Source organism: Dysidea avara, chromosome 9 (genome assembly GCF_963678975.1).
Source record: "Dysidea avara chromosome 9, odDysAvar1.4, whole genome shotgun sequence".
In the NCBI taxonomy this organism is placed as follows: Eukaryota; Metazoa; Porifera; class Demospongiae; order Dictyoceratida; family Dysideidae; genus Dysidea; species Dysidea avara.
In genome coordinates this window covers 27,233,836-27,246,568 of record NC_089280.1, presented here as the reverse complement: position 1 = coordinate 27,246,568, position 12,733 = coordinate 27,233,836, and the positions used below count along the sequence as shown (strand labels likewise).

At 39.3% G+C, this 12,733-nt stretch overlaps 1 protein-coding gene across 3 annotated transcripts; it reads left to right on the top strand.

Moving 5' to 3' along the window:
- Positions 1 to 1,846: 1,846 nt before the first annotated feature.
- Positions 1,847 to 12,733, top strand: LOC136266278 (ribonuclease inhibitor-like). Of its 3 annotated transcripts, none has more exons than XM_066061287.1 (6): positions 1,847 to 2,201; positions 5,198 to 6,253; positions 10,376 to 10,513; positions 10,622 to 10,792; positions 12,254 to 12,633; positions 12,685 to 12,733. In XM_066061287.1, exons 1-6 carry the CDS (start codon positions 2,177 to 2,179, stop codon positions 12,697 to 12,699), a joined length of 1,785 nt encoding a protein of 594 aa, XP_065917359.1. In that variant the 5' UTR covers positions 1,847 to 2,176; the 3' UTR covers positions 12,700 to 12,733. The 3 variants fall into 3 exon arrangements, with proteins under 3 accessions (XP_065917359.1, XP_065917360.1, XP_065917361.1); XM_066061288.1 differs by lacking the exon at positions 1,847 to 2,201 and adding an exon at positions 2,383 to 2,470; XM_066061289.1 differs by lacking the exon at positions 1,847 to 2,201 and adding an exon at positions 2,887 to 3,359.

Below are 12,733 nucleotides of genomic sequence, written 5' to 3'. Positions count from 1 at the left end.
GGGTATCACTGATATGCGTACGGTACAAATTACGAATAAATTATGGTATAGAACATAATTATGGGGACTTCCCCAGGAATTTTCAGTGTAATGGGTCACATGATACACCATCTATCTCAATCCGTTCTTTCGAAGTGATGGTTTAACAAATGACAGGGCAGATCCAAAGTTTGGAAAGAGGGGGGGCACCTTGCTGAAAAACGTTGAAGAAAAAAAAAGGTCGCAACAATAATAGTTAGTTATCCTTACCAAATATATTATATCACGTATGTTATGTAAAATAAAATCCTATTTATAGCTTCAAAGGGGTTCTCGCTCCCCCTCTGGTCATGGGGCCGTTTAAGCCCCTTTGAAGGAGCGAGAACCCCTTTGAAGGAGCGAGAACTCCTTCAAAGGGATTCTCGTTCCTTCAAAGGGGTTCTCGCTCCTCCTCTGGTCATCCCTTTAAGGGTCATGTTCCAGCATTAGTTGACCTTGCACTGGGGGAGGGGCGTCTTGGGGCCGTTTAACCCCCATTTCCTTTTTTTCTATTCTGTGTTCTGTAGGTTCTGTTTCAGTAGCTCTGTAGGTGTAGGAAAAGGCTAAACCCATTTTATAGAACATCTTAGCGTAGAGTAGAGTGTGGTGGATAGGAGTGCCAACTTGGGCCGGTTCTTCTTTCTTTTAAAAAAAATTTATAGCTTCAAAAGTAAGCTGCACTGCCTCATGAACGTTGTGACTGCTTTATTAGAGTAATTGACTGCTCTATTAGAGTGTCTCGATCTTATATGCAATTTCTTGAAGGGAGGGGGCATTTGCCCCAAATGCCCCATCCTGGATCCGCCATTGAATGAGGTACACGTTTACGCTTTACAGTATTAAAGTAGGGTTGTTTTTTTTTTTTGTTTTTTTTTCTTTTTTTTATTCCGGCCCTAATGGCACTCCCATCCTCCCCGATCTCTAGCTAGAAGTTAAACCTAATTTAATTTAAAAAGCAGAAAAAGGAAAAAGCAGCTAAACCTACAGAGCCTACACAGGCCTACAAAAACACCGCATGGACCGCCAGCATGCACACAGCAAAACCCCCGGACAGGGGCCTTAACAAGAAAGCCCTGCAGTCTACTGGCCAAACTGCAGGGGGTGGGAGCATGAAACAGAGTTCAACTCCCACAAAGGACTGCCAGGCAACAGGCTAAATAGGTGTAAAAATGTCCGGGAATTGTGGCGCCACAGACAAACAGAGAGTTGCTCTAGCAGATGGCGGTATGCTAGGCCACGAGAAATGCCACTTCTGGTTGTCCTCAAAGCAATATCCTGCAAGACAGGACGACTAGCAGCAGACCACAAACCCAAGGACTCAACCACCAGGGGGACAAAAACACCTCCAGCAGCCTGTACAAGCTCATCATGGTGAGCATCCTTATCTTCTTCTCCCTTAGCAGCAGCCACACCTGCTGAAACTGCAGACCGACCCAACAGGGAGTAGGGTTGTTTTGTGTAATGCTGTGAATCCTCGCCTGAATCTTAAGCTACTTGTGATGATTGGGCAAAACTGATGGTTGGGCAAGAAACTGTGATGGTTGGGCAAATGCCCGCCCATCCCCACCCTTGCATGGCTACGCCCCTGTTGTTGCTGAATTCCGCCCGCCCGCACCTAAACTGATTTTCGAAGGACCAGAAACATAATCTTACTGCATAGAGAACATAAAGTGTGTTGACTATATTAACAAGTGTAGTCAAGGCTTAAAATGATTGGAAAATAGTTGTATCATACACATCTACATGCTCTCAAGACTCGTCCGGACTACTCACGCAGTCACGTGATTACTTGTAATACCGTTATCCCTCAGAGGCTTTAAACTCAAGCAGCAGCAACAAGGGAAACAATTAAAGCCAATAACAGTAGACTCAAGTAATAGCCCGGGCCTCTATTTGAGACCATGCGTTTATTTTCCTCGATTTTCCAAAGGTGCTGGAAACCCCCCGGCTTCTAATCAAGACAGGCGTTTAATTGAGGAAATACGGTACGCTTTTTGCTATGGTGACTAGAAATTTTACGGATCTGGATAGCACCTGCACCCGAAACCCGAGCCGAAACCTGTGCACCCTGTGCGAGCAGGTGCACGTTTTGAGTTTGTTGAATGAACGTTTAGACTTTAGAGCACAGAATGTGGATTGTATGTAGACTATCTTCGGAATGGGGAACAGGGTTAATAGGAGAGGTTAGTCTTGCACATGGTAAAGTAGATAATAACAACAACATTTCCCTACTTAGGTAAGTTGGCTCCGAGCGTGGCGCTTGGCCGGAATCTGGGTGGCCTGCGGATCAAGTCACGATGGGGTTGCCTTTTTTTTCAGCCCTTCTAGGTATTTGTCCCGTTTCACTTCAGGATATTTAGCTCAAAGATTTTCGCTTAGGTTCCTAGGCTATGGGTAAACACCTCGAACAGGCTCTGCCTTCTGTGTACACCCTCCAGTGCCTAGCTAACTGGTAAAGTAGATAATAATAACATTCGGGGTGTACGTTTGGGAACGGACTGGTGTAACTAATCAGGGTTTTACTCTTTTCACCACCTTTCATAACCCTTACGTAATATTAAGCTCAAAAGCATCCAGACTTCCTACTGTAGTTACTCTCTCTCTTCGACTTTAGGGCACGCATCTAGTAGTTGCCGCGAGTAGTCGACCTTAGGGGATGCGTCCAGTAGTTGCCGCGCCTGAGTAGTAGACCCCAGGGGAAGCGTCCAGTAGTTGCCACGAGTAGTAGACCTTAGGGGAAGCGTCTAGTAGTGTTAGAGCTAGCGTTAGGGTTAGAGTTCAGCTTTGGTTTCTTCTTCACCTTCAGGGTTAGGTTCTTCTTACTATATACAGCTTATTTCGTTAGTCACATTTATAAGATACAAAAGAAGGGAATCAAGGGAGGTAGCATAATCGGTAGCACATTGGACCATCACATTGGGATCCTGGGTTCGATCCCTCTTCAATACTGCACTTTTTTTTCACCTTTTTGGTTCACCGTTATTTTTCTAAGTTCTGTAGGGTTATGAAATAGGGTGAAAAGAGTGATACCCAACTAATCACTGGCGTGGACTGGCATATTTTTTCGTTTCACTACACAGTCTGACTCTAAGGTTGGTAGCTAAAGGCCTTGAGAAAAACTCGAGAGAAAACCTAGCTACTAAAATGATGAATGTGAGGAATAGTCAGAGTAAGCTAACACTGACTTCTAGTGATCTTACTACTATTTAATATACTCTTTATCAATCAATCACTCAATATCTGTATGCAGGGAATGTACTAGTGAAGATTAACCAACAATATAAAGTCTTGGAGACAGTGGCAAGCTTTTACATTGCCAAATTAATTTTGGTCACATGTAGGTAAGCTAGCAGTGCATATCAGGGGCAGATCCAGACTTTTAAAAAGGGGGGTTCCATTCTGGAATTGCAACTTCAGGTTTAGACCAAAACAAAAAAGGTCATCACCTACTTACAATAGCTGCCCCTCACCATAGATGCCCTCACCAACTATATTTCCTTATTTATAACTAGATACATAGCTTCCTACACTGCTCCTCAATAGACTGTGACTGCTCTATTAGAGTATCTCGATTTGACTGCTCTATTAGAGTATCTCAAGTAAGAGAGGCTCTTTCAAAAGGGGGGTTCCATGGAACCCCTCTGGATCCGCCTTTGCATATCATGTAAGAACTATCATGATAGCAGTTATCATGATATATGACTATAGCTACAATAGGATAGCTTACATGTGTCTCCAATGGTTTGCCATTACTTTTCGTTCAAGGATATCATGGTAGGTTAATTTTGGATAATCATCTATATCATATTCCGGCCCCGAAGCACAACAGTAAGAAGTGTACAAGTGCCATAAAGCATGATAAAAAGTTGTGAAAATATATGCATAGTAGTAGCTGGCTGCAGGTTCCCTAAAGACTCTTAGCTAGCACAATTGTCTGTCCAGTCCAGTGATTAGTTACACCCTTTGGGAACGTTTCTCTGTCTCGTGGTCACGGTGTTGGGCTCATGGTAAGCACCTCCTACAAGCAGGTGTATCCATTCACTGGGCTGGACTACTGGACTCGCATTTTTTTACCACAAACACCTTTTTCAACCACTAAAAGTGATTACATACATAGAGTAGTACGCCACACATAGAGCTAGGGCTCTCCTGTCTTGAAAAAAGGCACATACAGCTAGTTGTAGATTTACACTCATGCACTGTGTTGTTTTTTTTGCAAATATGTGTAACCTTACCTTCCTGTTTGAAAGTGTACACATTGGGAAGTAATTCTTTAACACTGTGTACTCATTGCTATTTATAAGCATTACAAAGCAAGGAGCCAGAGTGAATGTGCAGGTTATAGGCAATTTCTATGTTACATAATGTAATTGGATGGTGTAACTGAAATGTATATTATATGGTGTGCTATTTTACAAAAGAAGGCTAGAGAAGACAGACATGCATTAGTTAATGCACAGTGCTTGAAACATTGCTAGCAGCTGCAGTAGGAAATTATTTTTGATTACGAACTTCACTAAGATTTTTACTGCAGTATTTGTAATCAATGTACAAGTTTTATGCCTCATGGTGAATGTTATCGGTTTCTAAGACACTTTTTAATAAATCTGGTGATAAAAGGAAAACAAACTAACAAAAAAACTGGAGTCCAGTTCCAGTCCAGTGAATGGATATACACCCTCGTGCAGGCTTTGCCCCCTCCAGTACCTAACTATAAAGCAACAAAAAAACAAGTGGCGTAAGTTATCTGGGAAGGGAGGAGGAGTGCAGTACTGCAAGTAGTCCAGGGGAACCAAGTATAGTTGCTGTAAGTATAGTTGCTGATACAAAAAAATAGCAGTGACAAACCCTTGCAAAAACCACGGCCTGGAGAGACCGGTTGTAGCATGACAGCGATCAAGTATTAATTAGCAGGTGGTGGGTGAATACTGTAAATCAGGAAAATTTTCATCTATTAAAATTTTGACGCAACATATTTTCGTCACTAGCATAATTGACGGAAAAAAATTTGACAGAATAACTATACGTTAATATTTGTATGCGTGAATTATTTGTATAGTTGGAAATAATTCGTCGTTTTAATTTTCGTTGATACAGCCAGCAACAAAAATTTTTTGATGACGAATTTTTCCTGTTGTACAGTAGACAGTATACGTTACTTTTATAAATGGCTTTACAGGACCAATTACAAATGAGAATGAAGACGATGCTTATTGTGACATAACCAGTCTGATATTCAGACACTTCTACCCTCAACTACTCGAGCTACTAACAGTGAATGATGTTAGTCTCATATCAAAATTGTTCTCAGCAGACCTTCCTGAAGATCAAGTGGAATCACAGGGCATACATAAGCAAACACACGGCGTCCAGGACATGAAGCCATCATGGACGTTAACTGAATTATATCAGTTCTTCATTGTGACCATCCTGTCCAAACAAGTCAAGAATGGTGTCAAGCCAACGCATCCAGTTGACGATGAAGTAGAGAAAAGTATGTGTGAGATGTTGAAAGGTATTCCTAAGCAGGTAATAGGAACAGTGTTTTGTTTAGGTAGGCTAGCATACATTGGCTTTGACTGGAGATTTATGAAGGAGGAACCAAAAGACATTTACACAGTGGGAGACATTATGCAATGTGGCATGGAAGTTACAGATTGTTTTTATGGTCTATTGAAGATTGCAAACACTGGCCAGTTACCCACAGACAACGTCACCTTCTCTTTTGCACACTTCACCATCCAAGACTTCTTGTGTGCACTTTACATAACAACACTACCACAAAATGAGCAAGAGGATTTGTTTACTGAGACCTTTCATGAATATTGTAATGTATCTGTCTTCTGGAGTGGCTTGACTGGATTAGTATCTTATAGAGCAGCACAATTCGTCTGTGATGAGTTACATCAAGAGGACGCTATCACAGCAGTGCAGTGTGTGTATGAGAGCAAACAAACTAAGCCAATGTTGCCAGATGCACCATTTCGTTTAGACATCAATTATGAAATTTTGGCACCCTATGAGTGTCTTGCGACCTCTACTGTTTTATCACATTATCCAATTTCGCAGTTGCTTCTGAATGAATGTTACTTTGGAGATGACGGGGCCAGAATGTTAGTACAACATTATCCTAACGAGAATGACACTGCATTTTGCCATCTTGAAAGACTTGATTTCAGTCATAATTATTTCAGTCTAGCTGGAGCAAGCCATCTGACAAAGATTATGACGAAAAGTAAGATCTACATATTATCATAATTATTATGATAAAAAGTTTGAGACGTTTTAGTATGCTTGCTTTTGTTATCACTGTTATAGCCTTTAAAATTTGTATTTCATATAGTAGGGATCATGGGGATTTGGGCTTCTTGCCCTTTAATATCACTTAAAAGCAACCTCACTTTCCTTCAAACCAACTTTGCAATAATGGTCAAGCTGATAAATGCCTTTAGAGTATCTAGATTTTCCATTGGTAGATCTATGAACTTTTACTGTTACTGTAAGTAGAATTTTCATTTATAAAGTAGAAATTAAGTGAGGTGATCAGCTGTGGTAGCAGCAGCTCAGTGGTTAAGGATTTTGGTGTTCAGTATCCATGGTTCGAATGCCAGTAAGTTTTTGGCCATTTTTCATGCACCTTTTTACCCCATGGTGACTGTTCGACTCCGCGATTTACAATTGTTTGGTTTTTAGCTTGTAACTCTATAGCTGTCAATGCAATTTCTTTTAAACCACAAATGGTTTGAGCTATGATGGTTAACCTAAGTGCTTACTGATTCTTAAGTTGTTCCCATAAATGTTTTGCCCTGTGTTTGCCTTTTTAATGCAAGTAGTTGTCCATAGCTGAGCTCTATGACTATTAGTCAATTTTGCACCAAACTTGGTTTGTGATTGTGCTGCAATATATTCTTAAGTGTACCAAAGCTCAAGAAAATCTAAGTAGCATTTACATTTTATAGTGATTTTTATAAAGTGTGCTCTAAGGCCCCCAAGCTGCCTAAATGAAGAAAGGAAAAAAGCAACGAAATTAAGCCAAATTTCAAAGCGCAATTGCAATAGGCAATCTTGATATGTGGGGTACTGAAGGTGGAGGGTGTTTGCCGTACAAAATAATTCCAATTTGAGAAGGGAGCACAGGTATGTATGTGTGAAAATCACATTTTGTTTCTTCCTGTAAATATATTCATGGTGTGGCATGCCGGCTTTCTTGGCTGCACAACACACTACCGTGTGTCTTGATTTCAGGGGGCTGGATTAAAACAATTGCATTGCGATCACACCCTTAAATGATCAGCGCATGGCAACTGTATCCCTTAATGATCTAGCTGCAATCAGCTGCAGTTTTGCTGTACAAAACTTTAATCTATTGTGTAGCTCATTGGGATAAGCAGCGAAACTTGAGATACTTTAATAAAGCAGTCACAACCGCTGGTGTATAATACTATTTTGTTAAAAATTATTGATTTAAAAATGAAGTAGGGATCCAAGCAATAAAAATTTGTGAAACAAGAGATGAATGACGGTATTACAGCATAGCTCAGTGAGAAAATCCCTACAATGGCATGTTATAACAATTATTTTCTTCAATGGCAAAGTAGGAATTTTCCCACAGAGCTATGCTGTAATACAATCATTCATCACTTGTTCCACTTTTTATTGCTTGGATCTCTACTTCATTTTTTTTTTTTTTGGGGGGGGTTTTATAGCGTACACATGTAACTGTTCTATTAGGGTGAATGCTGTATTAGAGTATCTCGAGTCAGCCTTTTACTTACCAGTGGGTCTGGCATATTTTTTATTGTGCTAGCATTATCAATATAGCTAGACCAATAATAGTGTAGTGTGTCATCATAGTTGAATAAATAGTTTGTCAAGAGATGTGGTTCTCGATCGTTATTAATCAACCAAGATCACTTTAATAGACGTGGTCGAGTGGGTGTGGTATTGAACCTATCATGAAGTACTGGTATCTACCGAGCATAAGTGCTTAAATAAGTTTGCAACATCTAAAATATGTCAAAGAAAGTGTTGATAGGGATAACTAATGCCTCAAAAATTGTATCATTGCATGAAGAGAGATGAAGGCAGTCAGATTCAATGGTAAATAATTTGGGGCAAATGTCCCTTCCCTCTTCCCTTTGTGGAGGAGCCATACTCTTTTGATTGAAATACTAAACCTTGTCAAGCCCATAACTCATGATAACAATATGTATATTACTACCATTTATTGCAAACTGATTCACCTAACAATGGCTAACATCAAACCAGCTGTCAAGCAATTTGTCACTCAAAATTATTCAGGTGTACTAAGTGCCTCTAAAAAAATAATTATCGTTTCTGGTGTTAAAGATATTCATAGGCTATCATAGCCTTGTAGCTAAATAATTCAAAGACTTCACAACTACCTGTAAAGCCCAAACTGATAAAAAATAAATAAAGCAACTAACAAGAGGATTTGTTCTTCCCACCTACCTACAACTTAGCCTGTTTGTGCCCCAACTCCTGGATCCACCCCTGTGATTGAAGATAAAAGGAAAATCAAAGTGCATAGGGCGTCAGAACCCCAAAAGGCACATCCCACTGGTGAATTTGTTATTGTGATGTAAAATGGTGGCCATGTGCTGCTTCGTTTGGTGTCCAGCCTTGCGACTGTAGTCTGGCAGGCAGGCTGGTAGGCAGTCAAAGAATTTGAGTTTTGGTGAAGTTTTTAAAATTCTATATCTGGCTGCCTATAGCGACTAACTATTGAGTATCTTGATCATTGACACAGAGATATATGCAATTTATTAATCTTAATTATAACAAGTGTAAATAAATTAGAAATTTTAAATGAAACAAGAAATGTCATGCATCTACACCTGCAGCTATATTACTAGACCATTACTACAAATAAAGGACAGTACAAGAGGTAACTCTGCAATCAATCCAGTGGTGATTGCTAATAAATGCACATCCCAAATATCAAGTACTGAGAAGTGAAGTGAACATTCTGCTTCATTTAAGGTATGTTCTACCCATTATAAAACAAAAAAATGAAGGACAGCATGAGAAGTGCCTCTGCAACCAATCCAGCTAGTCACTATGGACAATTCTCATGACATCCAGCTGAGCTAAAGCCAGGCCCGTAGCCGGGGGGGGGGGGGGGGGGGGGTTTGGGGGGTTCTGAAGAACCGTCCTCTTGGGAAAAGGGTCCACAATTTCAGTAAAAAGGTCCACGATTTTGACAAATTTTAGTATACAAGTCCAAATTTTCAGTAGCAAAGCCCATTGGCTACAGTTTACTAAATACCACTGCTAAATTAAGTGCACTGAGTAATTTATTCAGTACTTGAAACACAAGATTGAGCAGTCAACCACTCTAATAGAACAGTCACATTTACATTTTCTCTAAAAGTTGTTTGTATCCATAGTGCATGAGATTGTCTAAAATATGAATAAATGGGGAACTGAATAACACCCATGCTTCAATTACATGCAATGTCACTGTACATGTCTTAAAGCACTCTATGACTTCCTACTGAGAGAGTGCCCAGGCTTTCCCATCCATCCTCACTTGATATTCCAATACATTTAAACACAGATGGTATCCTGTCCATTACACAGCTGGCATGCAAATGAAAACAGTAAGTGAAGCATGCCTACTGTTTACATCAACTGTCTAAACCATGGTTCAAAAATTACAGACAGTTTTTAATTTACTCTTTTGTGATACCTTGTGATTGGTAGACTTATCACAAGCAAATTATATGCTTTCTGCAAATCAGCACCTTTGTGCTACAGATGAAAAATAAAGGAACACAAGAAGGCCAGAAATATAAGTCTTATGATGCATGCATTGTACTTACCTTCCATTTAGCAAACCTAACCTTCAAATAAAATGTAGCCCACAGTGTTGTGGTACGAATGTCTGAAGGCATTTTTAGTTAGTTGGTCAGTCAGTCAGTTGATACGAACTTCTGTTTACTAATTACTCATAGCAAGGTGCTGTAAGGGTAAGGTTTCTGTTCAATGTTTTGTTTGTGAGTAAAATCAAACCTCTTTACTCTGACTCCAGTACTACCATAGTAAATGATAGCAAAAATTTCAAGTAGGATTCCACTGCACTATTGTGGTAGGAAATACTGATCTCTACTGCAGGGTTCTGTCCACACTACGGGTCGGCAGTGGTTCAAAGTCCAATCAGTACCCTTTTAAATCTGTCCAGTACCCTCTTAACTCTGACCAGTACAATTCATACATATATCACTGATGCATATGTAATATGCTCTAGTAAAACACACAGTATATCAGTTCAGGTTAGCTTTATGCCACCACTCAGGAATTCCTGGGCTGTACTACATGTTGTGTACTACCCCAGATGGTGCCTCATTAGTGGTGTTGGAAATTGGCTGGAATCCTATTGGTGATGATGGGATATCACTGTTAATAGAGGGACTGAAAGAAAATAAAGTCTTGGTCAATTTAAGTGCGCCAAGCTGTGAAATTACAGTAAAAGGTGAGATTAGTTTATATAGCTACTTTACATTGTTTTACAAGATAGTCTAACATATGTGATCAGCGTGCACTGTTGTTTTACCACAAATTTATTTGTGATGATTAATAGGTGCTAGCTGTATTAGCAAATTTTTGAAGAACATGGATCACACATTGGAAATCCTTCAGCTGTCTTACAACAAAATTGGCGATGATGGTATATCAATGATAGCAGAGGGACTTCAGGGTAACAATGCCATAACTTCACTGATGATAGGTGGTTGTGGAATAACAATGAAAGGTATTGCACACTATATTTGGGCATATAGTGTGACCAGTAGCAATTCCAAGGGGATTTCCAGGGAGCACAACTTTTAAATTCCTCAGTAGATCCAACTTTGATTGTAGCACATTTGAAAATCTAGTTCTTAGTTGTATATCATGGCTTCCTGTTGACTTGCATATCTTATTAGTCTGTAATACCAAGAGTTAATGATAGTGGGGAAGGCCCACTATTATTAACTCTTAATAAAACATTTTATATTAATTTTCATGTACTCACTTTTAAATATTGTAGACCTTCCACTGCACATATTTAGATGTGAATTTGTTTATGACATGTTAGTATGTGCAAGTACGCCCAAAGGCGGCTCCAGGAATTTTGTGAGAGGTTTCCAATTTACTGTTGCATGCACACTTAAATTATAGGGCATGCTCCCTCATTGAAAATTGAGATTGAATCTGGTAACCAAAAGATCTATTAGCTGACATCGTCAGCATATATGCTTGCTTTTGCTGGCACATAGCTATCAGGAGCAAGCCAAAGAATAAAGGGTGAAGTGTGAAAGATATAGATGCCATTCTGAGGGTCTGGGGGCATGGATTCCAGTATTGAACACTTTGATAATATGCAAACTAAGAAATACATAATGCGACTGTTCTATTAGGGTAGTTGACTGTTATTCTGATACTTCGCAAATCAATGCAAAATATAATTTTGAATATGCTTTACCAGTTTCTGGAAACTTCAAAAACACCCCCTACCTGGATCTGCACCTGTACACCAGCCATTATTATGGGTATCATATATAATGAACCAAGAGAGCTTACCCTATACCTGAAGCTAAGTTGTGTATAGCTGTTGTGGTTGGTGAATCTTGGAACTGAAACATTGAACAGTAAGGCCTTAGCCTTAGCCATAGACCCCATAGTTGAGTTATGTTTGGCTGAAGGCATCAGTCAGCTAGTTAGTAGAAAATTCAGTTAATTATTTTAATTTCATAGAAACTTGTTGGAATCACTTGGGGCTGTCATTTTGGTTTGATTAAATACTACCAAGCTGTAATGAAGGGAAAAGTAAGGCTGGATTTTCAGTGATATTCTTGGGTAGAAAAGACCATTCCTTCGAATAAACAGTACTACCGTACTGTATGATAACTGTTATTTTTAGTCTGAATGCACAATAAAAATATACAGTAGTTAACTGTATGTGTGTAAACATCGCTCATGAGGCCACTCTCCTTTTATAAGCTAAGCTTTTTAATGATAGAGCCACCTCATTAATTATTTTAAGACCCATATAAGTGGGCTTATAACAAGGTTCACTATATCAAATCAATAAGTAGCATGTAGATGAAAAGTATATTATAATAAAATAAAATAAATTGCCAGCTGCTTTTAGATGAGTTATACTTACTGGACAATTACAGTGTGTCACAGATATACCTCTGTTTTAATGCAAGTTGTGTTACAATCACTGTAGGTGCTACTGCCATTGCTGAACTAGTAAGGAACAGGTCTACTCTACTGTATCTTTCACTGTCAGAGAATAAAGTTGGTGATGATGGTATCAGTGTTATTGCAGGAGCGCTTGTTAAGATTGGAATCCGTAATTTGGAGGCTGAACAATGTGAAATTACTTTAACAGGAGCTAAAGCACTTGCTGAATTATTGTCAATCAACAAGAATATTACACAATTGAATTTGTGTAAAAATCTAATCACTTCAGTAGGGGCTCGTCTAATATTGCAGTCAGCAGTGGGGAACGGAGTTTGCCATGATGTGGCTATGGATAGTCAGATATATAAAGATGATAAAGAAGCAAAACTGTTGAAGAAAATATTGAAAATGAGAGAAAACGAGGTATACAATGTTGTATGTAATGTCTGTTACTGTATGGAACACACATAATAGAGATACCATCATTAAGATATATGTATGACCTCACAAGTAAAGTAAGTCA

Coding starts and splice junctions, on each gene's coding strand:
- LOC136266278 (XM_066061287.1), top strand. CDS start 2,177: ATGGGGAACAGGGTTAATAGGAGAG. Junction 6,254..10,375: donor GACAAAGATTATGACGAAAA/GTAAGATCTACA, acceptor GTACTACCCCAG/ATGGTGCCTCATTAGTGGTG. Junction 10,514..10,621: donor CTGTGAAATTACAGTAAAAG/GTGAGATTAGTT, acceptor GATGATTAATAG/GTGCTAGCTGTATTAGCAAA.